We start from the raw sequence: 20,102 nt of genomic DNA on the forward strand, positions 1-20,102 counted from the left end.
CTTAGCTGGGCAAGCGCACCACGCTGCTTCACCCTTGAGGTTGTTTGAATCGGGTGAGTGGTTTCTTTTTGCCAGTTCCCAGACCCCACTCACAGTCCTTAGTTCCTCACTCAGTTCTGTTTGAATGAGTGCACATTCGCCACAAGATGGGACCTATAAACTGTTTGACCTGTTTCCTCGCCCCTCTGTGTGTGAGCATGTGTGTGAGAGCGGGAAAAACCATGAGTGGGTTCTGATGGGGGGCTAATGGAGGGGGATGGGGCGAGCGGGGGGCATTTTGAGGGCACCCTTTTGTGTGGCTTGGAGGGGGCCCCTTGCGGTACCTCTATCTTCCCACCCCCAGGCTCCCCACCCTCCACCTCCTGCTGTACCCCCCTAGCACAGCTGCACTCCATGCCAGTCAATCTGGTTATCCTAGACGAGCCACTGAGCCCAACGTAACAACCCCTTACTGCATCTACTCCCGATGCTAATGCCTGACTGACATCTTGAGAGAGGAAACAGTGGGGCGTGTTGGGCACCAAGCCAGTCTGAGCGCCGTCACAAGCCTGTGGCGGTTACACATTGTTAACAGTGGAATTGCTAACAGTGGGGATATGGTATATTGAGCACCCATATTGGCCTCATAATGCAGGTGGATTGTGTAGTTAGCCGTACCTTGATGTGTGCTAAGCTTCAGCACTGATAGCCATTAAACTTCATTGATTCACTGCACTAAATAGGCCTCTCTAGTCCCTGAATCAAACAGAGTTTGCTTGGAAAAAGGGAGGCAGAAAGTAGAGCAATTGATTTGTATTGTAAGATTTCCAAGAGCCAAAGGAATGCTTCTTAAAGAGGTTATTGTGGATGAATACGAGGAAACCTGTTTCTGCTTATCACCAAATGATGAACAATAAACTGTTGGACCAGATTCACACAAGAAGTTTCTGAGTGTTTTTGGTTTGAACACTTCAGTTCCTTCCTTGAGGTAGTGAAAAAAAAAACCCTCTTACTTCTAAGTCCACCTGTGTGTTGTAGAAAAGTGTCAACATGTCAGATGTGTTTGAAAAGAGTCTAAGCTTTTAATCTGAGGACAAAGAGGCCTATCATGTGGCTTGGTATCTGTTGTCTTAATATCTAAATCAGCTATCAGGGTTTTTAGGCTTTAATGAGAGTTGAACCCAAGCTGATTGTTTTCCTGCAGCCAAGAGAACCCTTTTCACCTTAATTGGCTTTGATTGGTCCATAAACTATTACCTTTATCCTCTTTTACTTTGTTTTCAAATTAACCCCTTTCATTCTGATTTAGTTGTATTTGTAGACTGACAAGTGTGGATGTCCCTGATGACAAAACAGTCACACCACTACTTATGACTCTGTCTGTTCTTCTCAGTATTATGGGACCAGGCAGTGCATCTCTCTGCATAAGCCCAGCCACTGCTTCATTCATTATTTAGAGCCCTCTCCACTAGGCCCATTGTATTAAAGAGGTATGATTTGAATAGGAAGTAGCTTCCTGGACCCGGGCGTGTGATGTGTGTGTTCCTCTGTCATTGTATATTTCTGTGGGCTTCATCCGTCTGCCTCAGCAAGCCAGGGGGCTGAAAGAGAATTTCCATTTTATGAATATTTAATACATAATAAAGTTTTCAATTTTATTCTATTCAACCCGCAGGGGTAAAAATGTGGCAAAGCCAACCCTCAAGGACAGCACACAGAGTAAAGGTAGTCAAGTCGATGGAGGCATCAAAAACATGGTTAACATCAGCCCACTACCTCAGAAATCATCTAATAAAATACACACACACACAAACATTAGCAATAGTTTTACACCACATCATATAAGGGTTTTATAGTGTGCCTACTTCCCACATCTCAAACTCCCCTTATTCTGTATTACTATTGGATCATAGCATATCCGGGCTGCCCGCTGGGTCCGTGGTGACCTGGCATGGCGCTCTGTGAGACACCCAGCTGGGAGTGCCCCTGAATCAACTTGGGATTAGCCCAGGATTGTCTGGGATTACTCTGGGATGGAGGGGGATTAGCAGTGACTGCCTGTTTCGGGGGCGTGAGGGCCATAGGCTGGCCAAATTGCCCCTGACTCAGACTCAGGGAACAGGAGGCGGATAGAACCACACCCGCAGTGGAACCACCTGCAACCTGAGCTATTCTTGGATACTAAAATACACACACACAAACAGGATGACAGAGAAAAACATGTGGTGGAAAACTACATGACAGGAAGCCAGGAGCGAGTGATGATGATGGTGATGATGATGATGCCGTGGCTGACCACTATCTGAAATCTCTCAAATCTCTCTAGCAGGTGGATTCATCAGATAAAGAGGGTTTGGGATGATGACAAATCCCTCCAAGTTCAATGGGGCTGCTCTTCCCTTCATATGGGGATAAATCGAGATTTGAATCACACAGGTCACACAGAGTTGCAGCATGAAGTGGTTCAGCTCTCTGAAAGATGCCCCATTTACAACCGGCTGTGGTGGAATGGCATGAAAGCTTACATATGTTTTAATTCAGGCATGCACAGGACTTGATGGGGATGATTTGGAGTGGTATGATAGGTGGATGATCCAGCCAGGGTGAGACAGGGAGTTGGCGCGGCACGTAGAGAAGCCGTCAGAAGCAGGGAGCGGGCATCCCCTGCGGACCTGCACTGCCGAGATGAAAGGCTGTTTAGTGTTGGAGCAGCAGCATCAAACAACCGCCTCCTCTTGCATCCTTTCCCCCATCCCCCACTCTCCCTCCATCTCTCTCTCATTCTCTCCTGATTCTCACCACAATATGATATAGTTCTGCACGTTTTTGCACGTTTACCCGGTTGCCATAGTTACCCAATGCTGGAGGTGCCACAGCAAGATAACCCAAGGAGGCATTCACAGATCACCTGAATTCAGTTCGCCTCCCATTGATGTGTTCTCCGCCGCAATTTGATTTATTTGTTTCCCTGCTGTGCAATTCAGTGTGAATACAAATAATCCGCACCATAATGGAGATGGTGGAAATGTGAGTACCCTGCAATCTGAAACAATCTATTGTACCAGTATATTCCTAAACCACAGGAAGTGCTTTTGATTTGATATTTTCGTGCTTGAGCGTCAAAATGCCCCACGCACAACAAAGAGCAGAATAGCAATGACAGACTCTGTTGCACATCAGGAACCTTCAGCATTCAGCAAGCCTTGAGATGTAAATGATAACAAAAAAACTATATCCTATTGAATGCCTGAGTCAGTGACTGTACATGCCGATGTTGAGGATAATGGGAAAGTAATTGGTGACACACTGTATAATTGAAGGCATGGAGACTGAAAGCAGAAGTGGAAAATAACTTGTGTGCAAATAAGTGTATGAAATAAGAAAAAAGGAAAACCTAGACAAGTCAAAATCCAGTATGTAGCAGTCAGTGACAAAGAGGGAAAGAGGAAACTTGATAAAGACAAAACAAGGGAGGGAAAGGGAGATAGGGAGTGAAGGTAGATGTCGAAGGGTGGGATACATCCATTAGCCTTCCTTGCTCCCGGCTCAATCTTGCGATACATCCCCCCATTCAAGCTACGAGAGCGAAAGAGACAGGGTTGGCACTAAGCCAGACTGGCACCGACTTCAAACACACAGTACACCCAACCGCAGCAGCTTACATCAGGCCGGCTGAAAGGAGAAGTAGAGGAGGACAGATGGATTGATGGAAATTAAAGTGGGAGGATTGACGTACATAAGGAGAGTGTCTCAAAACTGAGTCTCAGGTCGTTTCAGATTGGTTGAGGCTGAGTGGGTCTTGTTCTGTGCCAGCTTCGAACATGATTGTTTTTTTTTTTTGAATGTGCTCTCAATTTTCAGACTGTGGATGACACTGATTGCATAAAGGGTTGAATATCTACTGTGTGTTTTATATATCTAATAACAGAAAAGGAAGCGACCTGATAATTTGGCACAATTTTTCGGTGACTCAACATGTATAGACTGAATGATTTATAAGCACTGTTGACAGCTGTGGTTGTAATTAGCTTCGTCTTCATTGTTGATTTTTATGTTTGATGTCAGAAATTCTTATTTTCCTATGGAACATTTTACATGAATCATATGCAAATTTCACTGATTTTAAGTGTTCATCTTTAGAAAAGCAGTTTGTCTACAAACAGTGTGTTTCTCTCATCTCTCCACAGAATTCCATCCGACACAACCTATCCCTCCACACACGCTTCATCCGGGTGCAGAATGAGGGGACTGGGAAGAGTTCCTGGTGGATGCTGAACCCAGATGGAGGGAAGATGGGCAAGGCCCCACGCCGGCGAGCAGTCTCCATGGACAATGGCACCAAATACCTAAAAAGCAAAGGCCGTATTAGAGGCAAGAGGGTTGGCCGCCCTGGGATCGGAGCGGGATCTGCTGTGGTGGGACTCCAGGGGTCCCCCGACCATGGCAGCCCACCACGGAAAGGCCTCCCAGGAGCTGGAGGCGCCTCTGGGACAGATGGAGAGTTTGATGCCTGGACAGACCTGCATTCCAGGGCTAGTTCATCAGCCTCCACCCTGAGCGGGCGTCTGTCACCCATCCTCGCCGAGGAAGAACCTGAGGAACCAGAGGAGGGTGGCCTGTCTTGTTCCACCTCCCCCCACCTCTACCCCTCACCGACCAGTGCCCGCTCACCATCCATGGGGGCAGGGAATCGCTGTCCTCCCCTTGAGCAGCTGCCTCAGCTGGCTAACCTGGCAGGAGCCATCAGTCTGGATGAGCAGCTGATGGAGGATAGTTATCATCACCATCACCCACAGCAACAGCAACACCAGCAGCATCCGGCTGTTGGAAGACACAAGCACCAAACCCCTGTCTATCACTACAGCTCTGGAGTGAAGGGGCAGAGCTCCTATGGTGCAGGAGTGTATGGAGCCACAGGCTTGGGGATGCTGCGCCACCACTCGCCCATGCAGACCATTCAGGAGAACAAGCCAGCTAGTTTCTCTGGAACCATGCGGGCGTACTCCAGTACCAATGCCCTGCAGAGTCTGTTAACAGGGGGTCCAGCTGGGCAGCAATACTGTTCCAAGGACATGTTGCTGGGACAGGAGAGGGAAAGCCATCCTATGATCAGTCAAGCTAGTAATGGAGTAGGCTCCAACCATCACAGCCACCACCCTGGTCACCACAATGGCCACAGCCACACCCACAATGGACCTCACAGTCACAGCTCAGCTCATAGCCATAACAGAACTCACAGCCATACTCCCAGTCATAATCACAACAGTGTAACCAACCACAACCACAACTCACCTCACAGTCTCGCTCACAACAGTCACAACCTCAACCAGAGCCATAACCACACATCCCCCCGGGCTGCGGCCCTGACCCCACGTGGCAACAGCAATCAGCTGCAGACCTACAACCACAAAGCTCCCTACTTGTACAGCCCCCCATCACATGCTCACCTCCCTGCGTCCACCACCCTCCCCCCAAACCCAGCAGGTATGCTTGGCATGCCCCAGGACTCTTGCCACGTGGCCACCGCCCCACACCCGCACCCCCGTCACAACCATTACCCTGACCCACAACACCAAGGCATGACGAACGGACCTTACCACCATGGCCAGGGGATGGGGAATGGTAGCGTTGGTAGCAACTACCATGGCTATCACCAACCTCACCCCCATGAGAGACTACCAGCTGACTTGGACATTGACATGTTCCACGGTAGCTTGGACTGCGATGTGGAGTCCATTCTCCTCCATGACATTATGGACTCTGGGGAGGAGATGGACTTTAACTTTGACTGCTCCCTAGCTCAGGGCGTGGGCATTGGCATGGGCATGGGGATGGGTGTGACCATGGGCATGGGGATGGGAATGAGCAGTCTGGCCAGTCCACAGCAAGCCCATAGCAACCAGAGCTGGGTGCCTGGCTGAAGTCTAGGACCCCTCAGAAAGAACTACCCCCCCCCCACCATGAAGCACTGTGTTCAACTGTGACATTCCTGACTTGACACAGAGACTAAACGACCAACACTCCCATATCTCTTTGTTGTCTTGACAGTTCTTCTGTCACCCCCTCCTCTTTTTACCCCCCCCCCCAAGAGATCTAGTTCATGTCACATTAGGTTTTTCCTCGTATTAGCTATACTGTGATGACAATCTCTCAGCTGTGCTTGCCCAACATCGCTTCTCATCTACCATGAGAACTGAACTCTCAATGCACTTTATTGCAAGTGGGTCACATCTCGCAGTGTAACGCGTTCACAGAGCGGCTCAGGCAGAGCTTGGCATGTTTTGTAAGGTGGCTGCAGGATTTAATGGGAACAAATGGGGAAATCACAAGCTCTGTTGATAAAATGTCAGATGTTGGCATTGAATTAAAATTGGACTCCTATTCACCTCATATGCTGTCATTGTCAGTGGTGGAGACAATCTTTTTTTTTTTTCAATAAATCCTTAGTACCTCTGGTGTCAGTGTTAGTTCAAAACCTTAGACATTTCCTTTTCCTTAACTCTCGACTGAAAATCTTAAATATGAATTAATACAATATTTTTTATTAAACCGAGATTTGACATTTGTTTTAGAATATTTGCACAATACATTTAAATAAAACTGAGACCAGTTTACTGTTTTCACACATTCAAATATTCATCAGTTCCAATCCTGTTATTTTATAGCTACATGCATTCAGTCCTTGGCACTTTGACTTTTCTTTTGGATATTTCGTTAATGCCCTTTTGCCATTGGTTAGAGAATATTGTCACTACATCGTTAAATGGATTCTATCATTACTGGCTAGCATGCAATTTGGTGAATTAAAATGTCGTATCACCTTGTCTCACCTGTTCTTCTCATGCCACGCTCTCTCTCTCTCTCTCTCTCTCTCTCTCTCTTTCCTTCTCTAAATCTCTCTCACTCTCTCTGCCTGCCAGTGGAGACAAAGTGGCCATTCCTCACACCAGGCCATTAATGTGGCTTGATTGAAATTCAGCATCTTGCTTTTAATCTCCAAAGTGATGCGGCAGCGATGCGTCATTATTGCGAATCTAACGCGTTGTCCTCCCATCTCTCACCCCGGCCGTCCGGGCCGCCACTCGCCCCTCTGACTTAATGTGCCAAGAAAGCGAGACAAAACTGTGATTAACGCCAAGTCACTCTGCCTGCTGTCCTGCTCTGAGAAGGGCCAATGTCACTGTCCGCTTGCCTGCTCACAGAGGGTACAAACAAAGAAAAGATGGAGACAAGGATAGAACAAAAGTCTGTTGTTGCAGTGGGATCAATCATCAGCTTCAGTTTTCATGCTCTTTGGGCGTGTGCGTCTGAAAACAGGTAGTGTATTTGTATTGTAAATCACCTCCATTATCTGTATTTTGTGTTCCCTTGTTCCCATGTTTTCAGTGCTTATACCCTGAGCTTCAAATATTCAAATAGGTGCAAAGGGGGGTGATTTAAGGAGAAAACAATCAGCCAATCTGAGTGGCATGAGTCTATGTCAAACAGGGTTGTGATGCCCCACAGCCATCCACATCCACTTTTTGTGTGTTTATTCTGTTGTCTTGTAGTTGTTGTTGTATTGTTGAAATTCTAAGGACCAACAAAAACAGCGCTGAAATATCCACAGTGTGCGGATGGAATTCAAGGGTGAAATGATGTTGGTAGTGCAGTACGACCTTCCTATACTCCTATACGGTGCACCCCTCCCATATGTGCTCTGCTCAGTGGTCTCTGTGTTTGCGAATGGGGGGAGTCTGAAGCTTGTTTCTTACTGGCCTTGCAAGAGAGAGAAAGAGAGAGAGAGAAAAAAAGAGGACATCCCTATTCTCTAGTTCACTTAAGGAGACTCTCTGCGCTTGGTCTGTACCAAGTACGGCACACAAAGGAAAAGAAGGGGGGGGGCAAGGGAGTGTAAGGGTGGGGTGGGGGTTATTGTTACAACCAAAGGTCAAGCACGGCACAGACTATCAGACCCATTATTGAGGTAAATACTTATATTTCAGGGCTTTTAGCCACACTGGTTCCAGCTAATCTCTGTGGAAAATGCGTGGAATTTTTGAAGCAAATGGGCCTCACAAAGCAGTTATGTTCTAACCTATGCTACAGACATTTAGCAATGCCCTGCTATTGGAAAGAGAGCTATATATGATGTCTAATTTTCCTATATTTATTTATGAAAGAGATTGGTCTTTGTCACTCCTAAATGTGGTCGTTGTTTGAGTCAACTCCTGTCCCCTTCCTCTTTTTCTTTCTCTGTTTTTTAAGATGTCACTCTCTCCCTTTGCCCCTTTTACTGACTTTTATTTTGTACAAAATCTATATATTAAGAATATTGTATAATAGTTTTTAAAATCTCAAAAGAATATCAGTTTTGTTGTCTATTTCTTTTTTAAGAGAATGTATCTCATCATCTGGTGACTGTTAAATAAATGAAATTAAAAGAAAGTCTGTCTATTGTTGCATTTGTGTGACCACGATCATGAAGATAGATTTGGTTTTTTTTTTGTTTGGTTTTTTTCATGAAAGCACAAAAAGTCTTTGCTTACTTGAGCAGTTACTCTTGTTCGCTCATATACAATAGCTGATGAGATGAATGAATGTGTGTTGCTTGATACTTTATTTCTTCATTGTGTAGTTTTTGTTTCATTTTCAAAACTCCTTTCAGACGTGCAGACAACCCCTGCAGTCGTGTGACACCAACTTGCTGCGCGGGAGGCAGAAAGAGTGGGCTGTTCGAATAAAAAAGAAGGGGAAAAAAATGGACTTTCACATATGTCGGGAAGCATCACTTGTGCTGGAGACTGCAAGAGAAAGAAAGAGAGGAATGGGTGAGTGTGTGTGAGTCTGTGAAAGAGAGAGAGATAGTACTTGACAGACAGACATAACAAGGAGGCACCCAGACAGCCAGACAGAGTTGGCAGGATTGGAGTAATAGGTGTGTATATACGTGTGTGTGTGTTTGTGTTTGAGTGTGTGTTTGTGTGTGTGTGTGTGTGTGTGTATGTGTGTGTGTGTTTGTGTGTCATAAGGCTTGTTATGGCCCATGAAGCGGTATAGGTTGGCCACAGCTGTCCCAGTCCCATTGGAGGCGTTTTCACAGGAGGAGTGTGCAGCGCTACGGCGCCATACTGCCAAGCCCCAGGGGAGCCCCCGCCTCTACACTCACTCAGACATTTACACACACACACACACACATACATAGACTCACACCACACATGCACATTCACACACATACATTTGAAAATACCACAAATTCACACATTTACACAAAGAGGCACACAGCACGGTTATGAAACCATGCACACCGACATGCACACTCAAACAGACATTTCTCACTTAGATGTACAGTTTTAATTGACTCCACTTGGTAAAGCCTCTCTGCAGGGAAACAAGTGAGAAGTAGAGGGAAAGAGAAGGATATAGGTGTGGAGGCAAGAAGCTAGGCAGCGTATATTGAAAGGTAAAGATGCTTGACACAAAAACACACAATTAAAAAAGTGTTTTTTGTGAACATTTTGTGGGGCCTGACGAGCTCAAACATGGCTAAGTAATTTTATAAGATGATTCCACATTGTAATTTCACAATTAGACCAAACTGAGTGAGTGTAACTGAGACTGAGAGCTTGGCAAACGGCCAAAGTCTTACTCTTCTCAGCCTATCTCCTGAGAGAGATGGAGGTTGAGGTAGACAGGAAGGCAGTCCAGTCCAGGTGCTGTGCCTCGGGGAGGGTCTGCTCTTCTGTTCCTCATTATCAGAGAGAGAGAGAGAGAGGCTGTGTTACAGTGTCATTATTCATCCACTCAAGCATCTGGGAGGAAGTCCTTCCTTGCTTGGCCCAGTGATATTGTTGTAGAGACCGCCCTTGGAGCTAAAGGCTGGCTGGGGACACTGCTAACTGCTAACAGACAGACCCACCCAGGCAAGGCTCCAGGGTACAAATGTCCTTGAGTGCTTATGAGGATTCAGCACTTCTCACTTTCCGGCCGAGCTGCAAAGTGAAAAACTGCTATATCTCCAAAATTCAATTGTTCACAGAAATGATTAATTCTCCAATATGGGAGGGTGGAGTTTGATGTAATGCCTCCAGAATAAGTGTCAGGACTTATTCTCAGCCACCACAGCCACTATGAAAATCAATAGTAATAATCACCATCAACATTTATTAGGATTTAACATCTCAAAGCTTAATTTTAAAGATGTTTGAAAAAAAACAAACAAAAGCAAGGCAAGAATAATGTATAAGTAAGGTCAAAGAATTGATTATAAGCATTACATAATATCAAGTATAAATATGACTTTTGTGATGTAGCTAAGCTCCACGGACATATGGCCAGCCCTTAAAACAGATGATTAAAGTCTTAAAATCACTTTTGAAGCTAACGTGTAACCAGTCTAAAGGCACAGAGGTTTGGGAAATATAATCTTGTTTGTCGACTGATGAAAAAACATAGAGTTAAGGTAATCTAAACAAGGAGGGATTAAAATATGGATGACTTTTTGGCAGACCAGTGGAGGATAAAAAGATTTAATTGTGGAAATCATGTGTCTCTCGGTGGAAAAAAAAGACTGCAAAGTTCTTTTACTGCAACATGTTGTGGTGTTGTCCTCAGGACACCAAATGATCCTAAAGATTGTCCTCAAAATTGACTCCATATGGGAAAATAGCTCAGAGAGGACACCAAAAGACCACCAGGAGAGGGTTGTTGCTGGCTGAGCTGTTGAATTTTAGGATGATATGTTGTATTTTTGAAGCCAAAGCTAACAAGCTGCAGAAGTATCATACTCCTGCCCCAGACTGATATAAAAAATCAAGATAACTGAAGGCCACAGTGTGATTTAAAATAATCAGAATGGAGCACGGCACTTTTATCTGCTGCTAAACTAAGGCCAAGAACAGTCTTTGTGCTCTGTGTTTCTAAGATTAGTCTGAAAGATATCATTTGGTCTGAACAAGTACTGTGAAAGCACTTAAGAGACAGGTGGTTCATAGGTTCAAGGGTTTCAGACTTGTTTTATTTAAGAGGTGCTGATCCATCCAAGGTTCAGTTAGACTTAAGAAAAAATAAGAATGTCCTTTCAATACAAACAGCAGTATCAGTCATTTCAGCAAAGTCCCCAAAATGACCTATCAGAGATTATGATCCAGAGAATATGATATATGTAGAGATGTTGGCAAACAGTATAACAAGTTCTTCCCAGTGTTTTAGGAAAGTAGTCATCCATAATATAAAAGGGACTTTCTGCTGGGTTAGCTACAATGCCTTTGATTTTTTTGCGCTCAAAGCAGCAACAGCATCAAGGATATAGTCAAAGAAGAGGTGTTAAAATGGCGAACAACCTCCTTGGGGGTGAGCAGAGGCACATGGGTAGTGTTAGAGGAGGTTGTCAGAAAGGCCTCTGAGAATTTCTTGCTGAAAGCAGAGTTAAAAGCTGTGGGTCTGGTGCACAGAACCCGGACAATAGCAACACGACAGCATGTTGAAAACCGGCCTCATGGACAGACAGAAATGTTTCTTTGAAGGCAAACAGTTGGCAGCTTTGTCAGTAAGTTTCACTAAGCACTACATTTAAAGATTTTTATAAAATGTTTCAGAATGAAAATATTATGTTGAAGTGTAATTTATTCCAGAAACTCTGGAAAATGATGAAAGAATGCCTCATTTAGTTTTAAGGCTCTATAAACTCCACCACAGCGAGGTCTTTGCATCGCTTCTGATGGCTTGAATTTTCCTCACATCGATGTAAACAAACCTTAACAGCATCAGCAAACATTAATAACTTGGATTCAGTTTTCCTCCAGTGTTTGTCCCTGTATTAAAACACCTGTCAATCAATTTGGGAGTGATAAGAGTTTTCAGTCCTGTGTTTCTGGTTGTGAAGATGCTCTTTCCTTCATTTTTTTGCACCTTAATCACTTGAAGTGAATTGGCATAACTCATGAACTTATTCTTGAAATGAGCCATTTAGCGCTTTTCATAATAGATGCTTTGGGGATATCAGTGCATCAACCATGCAATCAACAACTTCTTGTCAGCTCTAGCTGAAAAATAGATTGACTATCTTACTAAGATAAATCAAGGCCAATTATCTTTAAACAAGTCTAATAATCTGGTGCATATGGTGCTTGATAACAGTATTTATCTTTAATAAGAAAAAAATTTGTTCCTAATCCTTCTAAAACAGAATCTTGACTATTCTAAATTTGTATTTGCAACGAAATATTTAGAAGCATTCATCGTAGTTGCTTGAAGGCTTGTATAAGAAGTCTGTCTGCTGTAGTTTGGATTCAGTCCAACCACGATGCACAGTGAAGCAATGCAGAGGGGAGAGAGAATGAATAGTGGACCCGGTCCATCCAAGTCTTCAGGTGAGGATGTAACGCGTGGCCTAGAGAGCTGGCAACCTGTGTTAAACCAGAAGGCACATGTTCAAGACCCAAGCCTCCACCTGGCTCAAGTTTCCTGAAACAAGACCATAAACCCTTACAGGCTCCAGGGTCCCTATCAGCTCTGACTCACCTCTGCAGGAGGGGTGTGGGGGATGGATGGGCTCTCTGTTCGGTGATCGATAAAGGATACACCGAAATCAGTTACACGAGATGCCCAACAGTCGCTTTCTGCCTGAGATATACTGTAAAGCAATATAACTTAATGAAATCTGCCCCAGGATTGGATTGCATCAGCTATTTGTAACTTTATCTGTAAAGTCCTTCTGAGTAACCACTAGCTTTTTTCAAAATAGCGATTTACTAAATCAGGTTGCATCATTAAAACTTAAACGTCTTAGCTAGGAAAGACTTAAGGAAAATAATGAGAAAATCAGTTGCTAAGAAACATCTGCAGCACCAAAAGAAATCCGTTATGTAGGCTAAACATGAAATAAGTAACAGTTTTAGAAAGCCAAGCAATGTTTAAAACCTAACTTTAGGTATGAATTTGTTTGATTCATGTACACAAACATGAAGAAATAGGTGCACTTCAGAGTAATTGGTATTATTTTTGAATCAGAGGAAAATATCTGATTATGTCAACCTAACTAATCTTATTTGTAATTTGAGCTATATTGTGTATTTTTGAAATTTACAGCCACTACTGATACAGAAGCACGGTGTAATTAATCTGTCAGCTAGTCTATACTTTTGTGAACGCAGTGTCCTTGTTATTGTACTAACTCATTTTTGCAGTGACTTTGGTCTCACTCTTGTTTCTGTAATTTCCTCCTTTTCTGCTTCCACTAAAAACTTCCAGCTCCTTGTCTTCAGCCTTTAGTTGATATGTGTTATGCACCTATAGCGAGGGAACAAGACTTACATCATAACTAGTGTTATTCAAACTTAGGAACAGTAAGAACAACGAGCTAAAAATAAGAGCAACTGTAAACTTTGACTAAAAGCTCTCTCAAAGCCGATGTCATTAGTTATTTCTCAAAAAATATTCTCCATAAAATCATCTCATGTCACGGTGCTTATAAAAATAAAACAGATTACATAATCAAGGCAAAAACATCCCATGGGTGTCCAGGGCTACCAAGTTTTTCCTGATTAAAAGAAAATGACCTACCAGGAAATCTTCCTCTCGCTCTCCTTCGCACGTTATTAAAACAATCACTGCCCTTAATGACTCCAACCCCCCCATCACCACCACCACCACCACCACCCCCCTCCCACCTCTTCTCTCTTGTCCCCGTTTCACCCTCTCCTAGTGCAGACAGACAAGACAGATGTAATCAGATCTTTTCTCTTCTCCTCCGCCACTGATCCACTCATCAGGAGTGGGAGATGAAGAGAGGTGTGTATACGTGTGTGTGTAAGGGGGGTGGGGGGGTGATGACACAATTAATGTCAAATTAATGCTCCTCCTGAGCACCGACATCACCTCGCCTCCCTTATGTATTCCTCCCCGCCCTCACCTTCCTACCCCTGTCTTCCCCTCTTCTCTTCCTCCTTCATTTCCTCCCAACACACATCTAGCCTGCCTCACCCATCACTCCCTCCATCCCCCCCTCCTCCCTCTCCTGCTCCTATCTAACCGCACGCAGCCTAATCTCACACATAGGGGAGCTCATCTCAGCGTTGTGCTACTGTGCTGCGACTAGCTTAGCTCACTAGCACACAGAGTACGTTGTGGAGTGCTAATAGGGGCTGGGGGTTGTGTGGAGTGGGGAAACGGAGCGGGGGCCTGATTGGTGTCTCTAATTATGGCTTGATACTAAAGAGTAATTAATGAGTTTGTGGCTGATGGCAGCAGCTTTGGAGCGTCAGACTCGATCGCAGGAGATAAGAGCTGTTTGTGCCGAGGCCATGCAGGATCCCACGGGACAGACATATACGGAGGCGCGCACACATAAATACACTGAATGTGCTTGGTATTATGAATAGTTTCACAAAGTACTTTGCTGAGGTGAAGTCAGGTAAAATAATTTATCTCATGATTTTCTTTATAAAAATCAAAGTAGTCCTCATAAAGGAGGAGAGGAAGATAAGAAGTGGGTCTCCATCCACCTGTTTTTATGCTCTTTTTCAGTTCAAATATAAAATACCTGAGTGGAAATCTTGAAAGATCGCGAAAACTTTTTAAAAAGTTTGTATTGATAAAGTCAAAATCCAACAAACTGCAACGGAGATAGAATTAGTGAATAAATCATGACCTACATGAAGCATGTGACCTAAATCCATTATGTTTTCCACATCGTTTTTCACTTTTTGAGGTTTGACTGGCGTATTTTAAATGCGTAATGTTGTTGCACCCTCTTCCTCTGCAGTGATTTTAATGGCACCCGACTGGAGAATTACCCACACCAGCTGTTTACCATGATGAACCAACTCCTCCAACAGTTGAGGAACGTGCACCGTAATTCACATTTTCATTTGCTGAATTTCTTGAATTCGGTTAAAATTTGCACAAAATTTGTATGGAAATCCATCAAATATAGTTTTTGAAGCTTTAATTGACAACTTTGACATTGACAACCTACAAATGTATGATTGATTTCTAAAAACTAGACTTTCTATTAAATATTGCCTGAAGAAAAAAGTCATAATTTATACTGCTAGTTTCTTTTTTTATCAGTATCACCATTTTCTTTAATTTTGTACTTTTGTACCATTGGTTTAAAATGTTTTTTTTTATGGTGAATATTCTTCAGTTGCACTTTTATACAGTATATTAATTTTTAAACATACTTTTTGCCACAAAGATACAGTTTACATTCACAATATGTCTCATATCATGTATCTCTATGTACTTTGCTACACAGACGTACGTGGTTTAACTAAAATAACAAGAGGACACATTGTGAATTATAAATTTTAAAGCTGTGTTCAGTGTCTTTTTTTATAGTTAGAGAGTAGAAAATGGACTCCTAAGATTCCTAAGGCTAGTCCAGTATTTATTCGTACATTTGTTCTTGTTCGGTGTACTGCCTGTTGAACTAATTTTCTGAATCTCTTTTGTTGCATCAAAGGAGCTGAAGATGTTACTGCAAACTGTGCTGAATAGTTTCCATGTACTGCAGGAAACATATTTCAATGCTACGGATAAAAATCTAAGTGAAAATCAAATTAAAATCTGTAAAAAAAAAAAAAAAAGAAAAAACTAAATTGTTGACCCTTGTGATTAGAGGTCTTGTGCCTGTATGAGAGACAGATAAGGATAAATAGTGATGCTAAAAGAGAGAAAGAGAAGTGGGCAAAGAGAAATACAAAGCTTGAAGGACAATATGTGAGCTTGTGACTGTGCCTGGCTGTGTGAGACAGAGAGAGAGGAAGCTTGAGAGAGACAGCGTGCTGAGGAGTGTCTCTAAAACAGGGGCAGCTGTAGTGTAGTTAATGAGGCCTGCAGTCGAAAGCCCAGTGTGTGAGCACATTTTGTGTGTGTCAGTGTGTGTGTGTGTGTGTATTAGCCTGAGCGAGGCATAGAGAGACTGTAAATGTGTGTGTCTCGTGTGAGTGAGGTGAGTTACCCAGTGTGCAGTCTTGCTTGACCCTCAGTAATCCTGTCACCTGGAACCAATGGGCCTCAGAGAGGAGAGAGCAGGAGGGAGGGCGTGGGGATGAAACAGAGACAGTGAGGAAGAGTTTTTAAAAAAAGGTGGCGCCTCTCACTCAGCCGAATAACTGGAGCAGACTTTCAGCATGGCTGCTAACAAGCGCTCTGTCTCTCTTCCACTCTCTCTCTCTCTCTCTTTCTCACTCTCTCTGCTTCCTTTCATTTGTCTCCCTCTTTTTACCCCTCCATTTCTTTGGCCTCTCCAGAGTGGCACTTTAATGAACAGAGTGTGTGTGTGTGTGTGTGTGTGTGTGTGTGTGTGTGTGTGTGTGTGTGTGTGCGTGCAGCGGCCAGGTTACCAAAAGAAATGCCTCACAAGAGCGTCTGATTATAAAACCTTAAGAGACAAAGGGAGGGAAAGAAAGAAGCCTCTGGTGAGACAAGCTCCAGCTTTTCACAGCTCACCCCCACAGGGAACTGAGCTGACAGGCGATATGAAGTCCACTACTTTCATAGTAGCATGCTAGGCTAGCCACCAACAGCTGCCCCCTCAGTGGCTCCTTAATGTACTTTTTGTTAGAGATGGTCATTATAACAACAGAAACGCACAGAATACCTCTTAATGAGATATTTTTAGCTATAATTGAGTCCTTTCTTTTGAAGGATTTATTAGTTATAGCTCTTAAAGGAAATACAGATACTAGCTGTCTCGCTGAGAAAGAGATGAGAAGATCAATATTGATCTCAACCAAAACTATTCAAAAGAGCCTGATGAATATACTGCATATAGTTGGGTTTCCATCCACCTGTTTTATGCACATTATTCAATTTGCAGATAAAAGAAACTGAGTGGGCGAGTTCAAAAAAATCTCGAGACATTGTAAAAAAGTTTTGACTCTCGTGGAAAAGTTGGTATATCGACAAAAGAGAAATGCGACAAAGCACAATGGAAACAGACTTGCAGAATAAATCATGATGCATGTAAAGTATGTGGCTTAAACATTCACTGAAGCTTTTTCTCCATTAATGAAACTGAAAATAGCAACAGATGGTAATCACATCTGTGTGGAGCAATAATGACACTCTGATGTTCCTTAAAGGGTCTATTTGTAGCATGTTCTCTTCGACCGAACATGGTATTGCCAGGAGCGGGGTGATGGTGATGGTGGCTTACCAAGAACTTCAGCCATCATTGCATTTAAAAGACGAGGTTATAATATCCCCTCTGCAATGCTATGTGTTCAGGGCAGTTTGGAAGCTACAGTGAGTCGCTATCAGAAAGTAACAAGACAAGCTGGGCTAGCTAGCTGGTTAGCATGCTAACTTCAGCAGAAGAACATAACATTGGCTTTGCTTTCCACTGCTGGAGACAGCTGTTGACAAATAAAACAATGAAGTTTGATGCTGAACTCACAACTTTTCTTGTAGACTGGTAAGTAAACAGCTGTTAATGCTAATGCTGGCTATGTAGCAATAGCAAAACTTATATAGTTAATAGCTCCTTTAAATTAACACATGAAACAAACATATATGCCATTTTTAAGCTGAAACCTGTCCCACCTGCTTTCTACCCATCTACAAATATCTCAATATATTTACACAGTATTCCAATCGAGGATGTAAGCACATCAGTAGAAGAGAAAACACATTTCCAAAATGATACCATAGCTTTGATATGGACAATTTCACTATTTTGATATGAAGTGAAAAATGAATGTTTAGAAATAAATCTGCATGCGACTCACATCCTTACCTTGGCAGCTAACATGATACATATTCCAGGGAGAATTAATGTTAGCATAAAAAAAACCTAACATTAGCATGCTGTTTTCCTGCTGCATAAGAGCACAGCATATATGTGTATATGTTATATTTGTAACAGTAGCATGTATGAAAATCATGCTCTTTCCACAAAATATACCAGACACGGGTGTCACATATTTGTCAGATCTGTTGCAGTAATCCAAAGAAGCTCATATTAGAGATAACTGCAGTGTAAACACACAAAACTTCACTCCTGACAAACTGTGTCAGTACATGATTTAATCAGTATTATTGATCAGCCACACACAGCATCATGAAAAGAGACTCTACATGGCTGTTTCCATCTGAAGCCATCAGTCTGCAGCTCTTTCAGATGTCACAGAGACCAGCATTTTTCCCACTCACTACTTTTGCAATTTGTGAAGTTTTAGGCACAAAAACAACTTTTCCCGTTGATCTCTTCATAAACTCTCGGCCATTTTGGGCCATTTTGGAAACCTGCCTACTCTGTACATAAACAGAAAGTTTTGGAGGGAAGGTTTGGAGGTGTTGATAGGTGTATTTTGAAACTGGAAAGAGTCAGGCTAGCTGTTTCTCAGTCTTTTGAGGTTGATATATCAGTTATAGAGAAACTGATTTATTTGATAAGATGGAGAATTTCGCTTTAAGGAAGGTATCTGTTCCTCTTCCTCAGTAGCTTTGGTGGCAGTATGTTTTTTATTTGTGAAATATTGAAACAGCCTAGTGGGCTAACAAAGGCAAGAGTGGAAATGGATGCTGGGAAACATGTGTAACTGAGTACTTCTGGTGACTTTGCCAGTGGATAGGTCTCTCCAGAACAACAGAGGTCCCCCTGGTGTAAGCAGAGGTCCCTGTCGTGGAGCTCTGCTATGGGCCTGCCTATCAGGAAATAAAAGGGGGCCTGTGCCAGCAGAGTGTGTATGATGATGGGATTTGGAGGGCAGATTTTTTTTTGTCAGCCTCTGAGAGTAGAGCCCTAACAGGCAATCACAGTGGAGGAGGGTGTGTGTGAGGGCATCCATCATAATATTGTCTGCCCAAGGGCCAGTTTCTCACACACTCGAATTATAGAGATAGCACTGACAGTAGCACACACTGTCACTCAGAAATGTCTGTGCACGATATACACAAACAAGACAAACACACACCCATTCCCCACAAAATACAGCTCTGCCAGTGTACCCCTCAGACACACACGCACACATGACCATGCCAATGCCTTCACATACTGCTTCTACACACCTCCTAGACACACAGCCTCACACACACCCTTCAGACACACTCTCCCCTCTCCACACACACACACACACACACACACACACACACACAAACCTTGCCTTTCGCTATTCCCTCAGCAGCAGCAGCAGGCAGGCAGACAGGGTACAGTGTGTAGTACAGTGCAGTGTGGTGTGGTAGTGGTGGTGATTCTTTGCTGAAAGGAGCGGTCCAGTCTAGACGGAGGCGATAGACATCTCATTAGGCTCTTGCTTGCTCTCCCTCCTCTACAGCACCCGCCGGCTAGCAGCCTGTCCTCACTCTGAGGGCCAGAATAGAGAGGAGAGGAGGGAGAAAGATGATGGAGGAGAGGAAAGGTGGGAGAGAAAGAGGCGAGAGACAAGGACAAAAAAAATATGAAAGGGAAAGAAGAGGGAGAGGCAAATGAAATGAGAAAGATGGGGGGAGGGAGTGAAGGAGGGAAAATTAGACAATGATAATAGCAATAATAGTCTTGATCCTCCAGGAGGCCCACTCCCAGAGGCTCTCTCTCTCTCTCTCTTTCTCTCTCTCTCTCATGCTCCTTCTCTCCTTCAGTCCCTCTGCTGCCCTCCCTCCTATCTTCCCTCCTGCTGCTGTTTCACTCTTAATTAATTTCTCACTACTCACCAGAGCCCAGAGCTGCAGCTCTCCTCAGCCGGCCTCCGAGACTGCTCTCAGATCGGCACTCCCGTTGCCTCACAGCTACAGCAGCTCGTCTCTGCCTGTACCACATTCCGCTTCAAATCAGTGCTGAAGGTATGGCCTACTCCGTGACATTGCCATGAGGTATGGATCTACACTTAGATCAGTTTCACTTGCATAAGTCACAGTTAGGCTATCTGCTCTATCGGGTTTCTACGGGGGTCAGCTGATTTGCACTTCAGTGTGCGGCAAAGTCAAATGGCCTGAACTCAAATTAGATTGTTTTCTTCCATAACCTCAAACCACTGTGTGACTTTTATATGCTACCCTTGGCATCTGCCAACCTATCTTGGTGACCATGTTGGGAAATCCAAACAAATTAAACTCAAGAAAACAAGCTTTTACAAATTTCTTATGAAACTGACTTAGTTAAAAATAAAAGCAACAAAAATGGTGGCAGATATTATAGA

The 20,102-nt window shown here is 43.6% G+C and overlaps 1 protein-coding gene and 1 long non-coding RNA gene across 2 annotated transcripts in view; one reads left to right on the top strand and one right to left on the bottom strand.

Annotated features, from left to right (window-relative positions):
* LOC130171651 (forkhead box protein O3-like) overlaps positions 1 to 7,849 on the top strand; it is a 31,994-nt gene extending 24,145 nt beyond the window's left edge. Inside the window, exon 2 of the mRNA XM_056379721.1 lies at positions 4,167 to 7,849. Coding sequence (XP_056235696.1) covers positions 4,167 to 5,900 — 1,734 coding nt within the window. The 3' untranslated portion in view covers positions 5,901 to 7,849. The remainder of the gene's footprint in view (positions 1 to 4,166) is intronic.
* Positions 7,850 to 8,669: 820 nt separating this feature from the next.
* Positions 8,670 to 19,707, bottom strand: LOC130172740 (uncharacterized). The gene is made up of 3 exons (XR_008828326.1): positions 19,618 to 19,707; positions 19,066 to 19,270; positions 8,670 to 8,762 (listed from the first exon to the last, which is right to left on the bottom strand). It is a non-coding gene; the product is annotated as an uncharacterized LOC130172740 (long non-coding RNA).
* Positions 19,708 to 20,102: the final 395 nt, after the last annotated feature.

Source organism: Seriola aureovittata, chromosome 7 (genome assembly GCF_021018895.1).
Source record: "Seriola aureovittata isolate HTS-2021-v1 ecotype China chromosome 7, ASM2101889v1, whole genome shotgun sequence".
Classification (NCBI taxonomy): Eukaryota; Metazoa; Chordata; class Actinopteri; order Carangiformes; family Carangidae; genus Seriola; species Seriola aureovittata.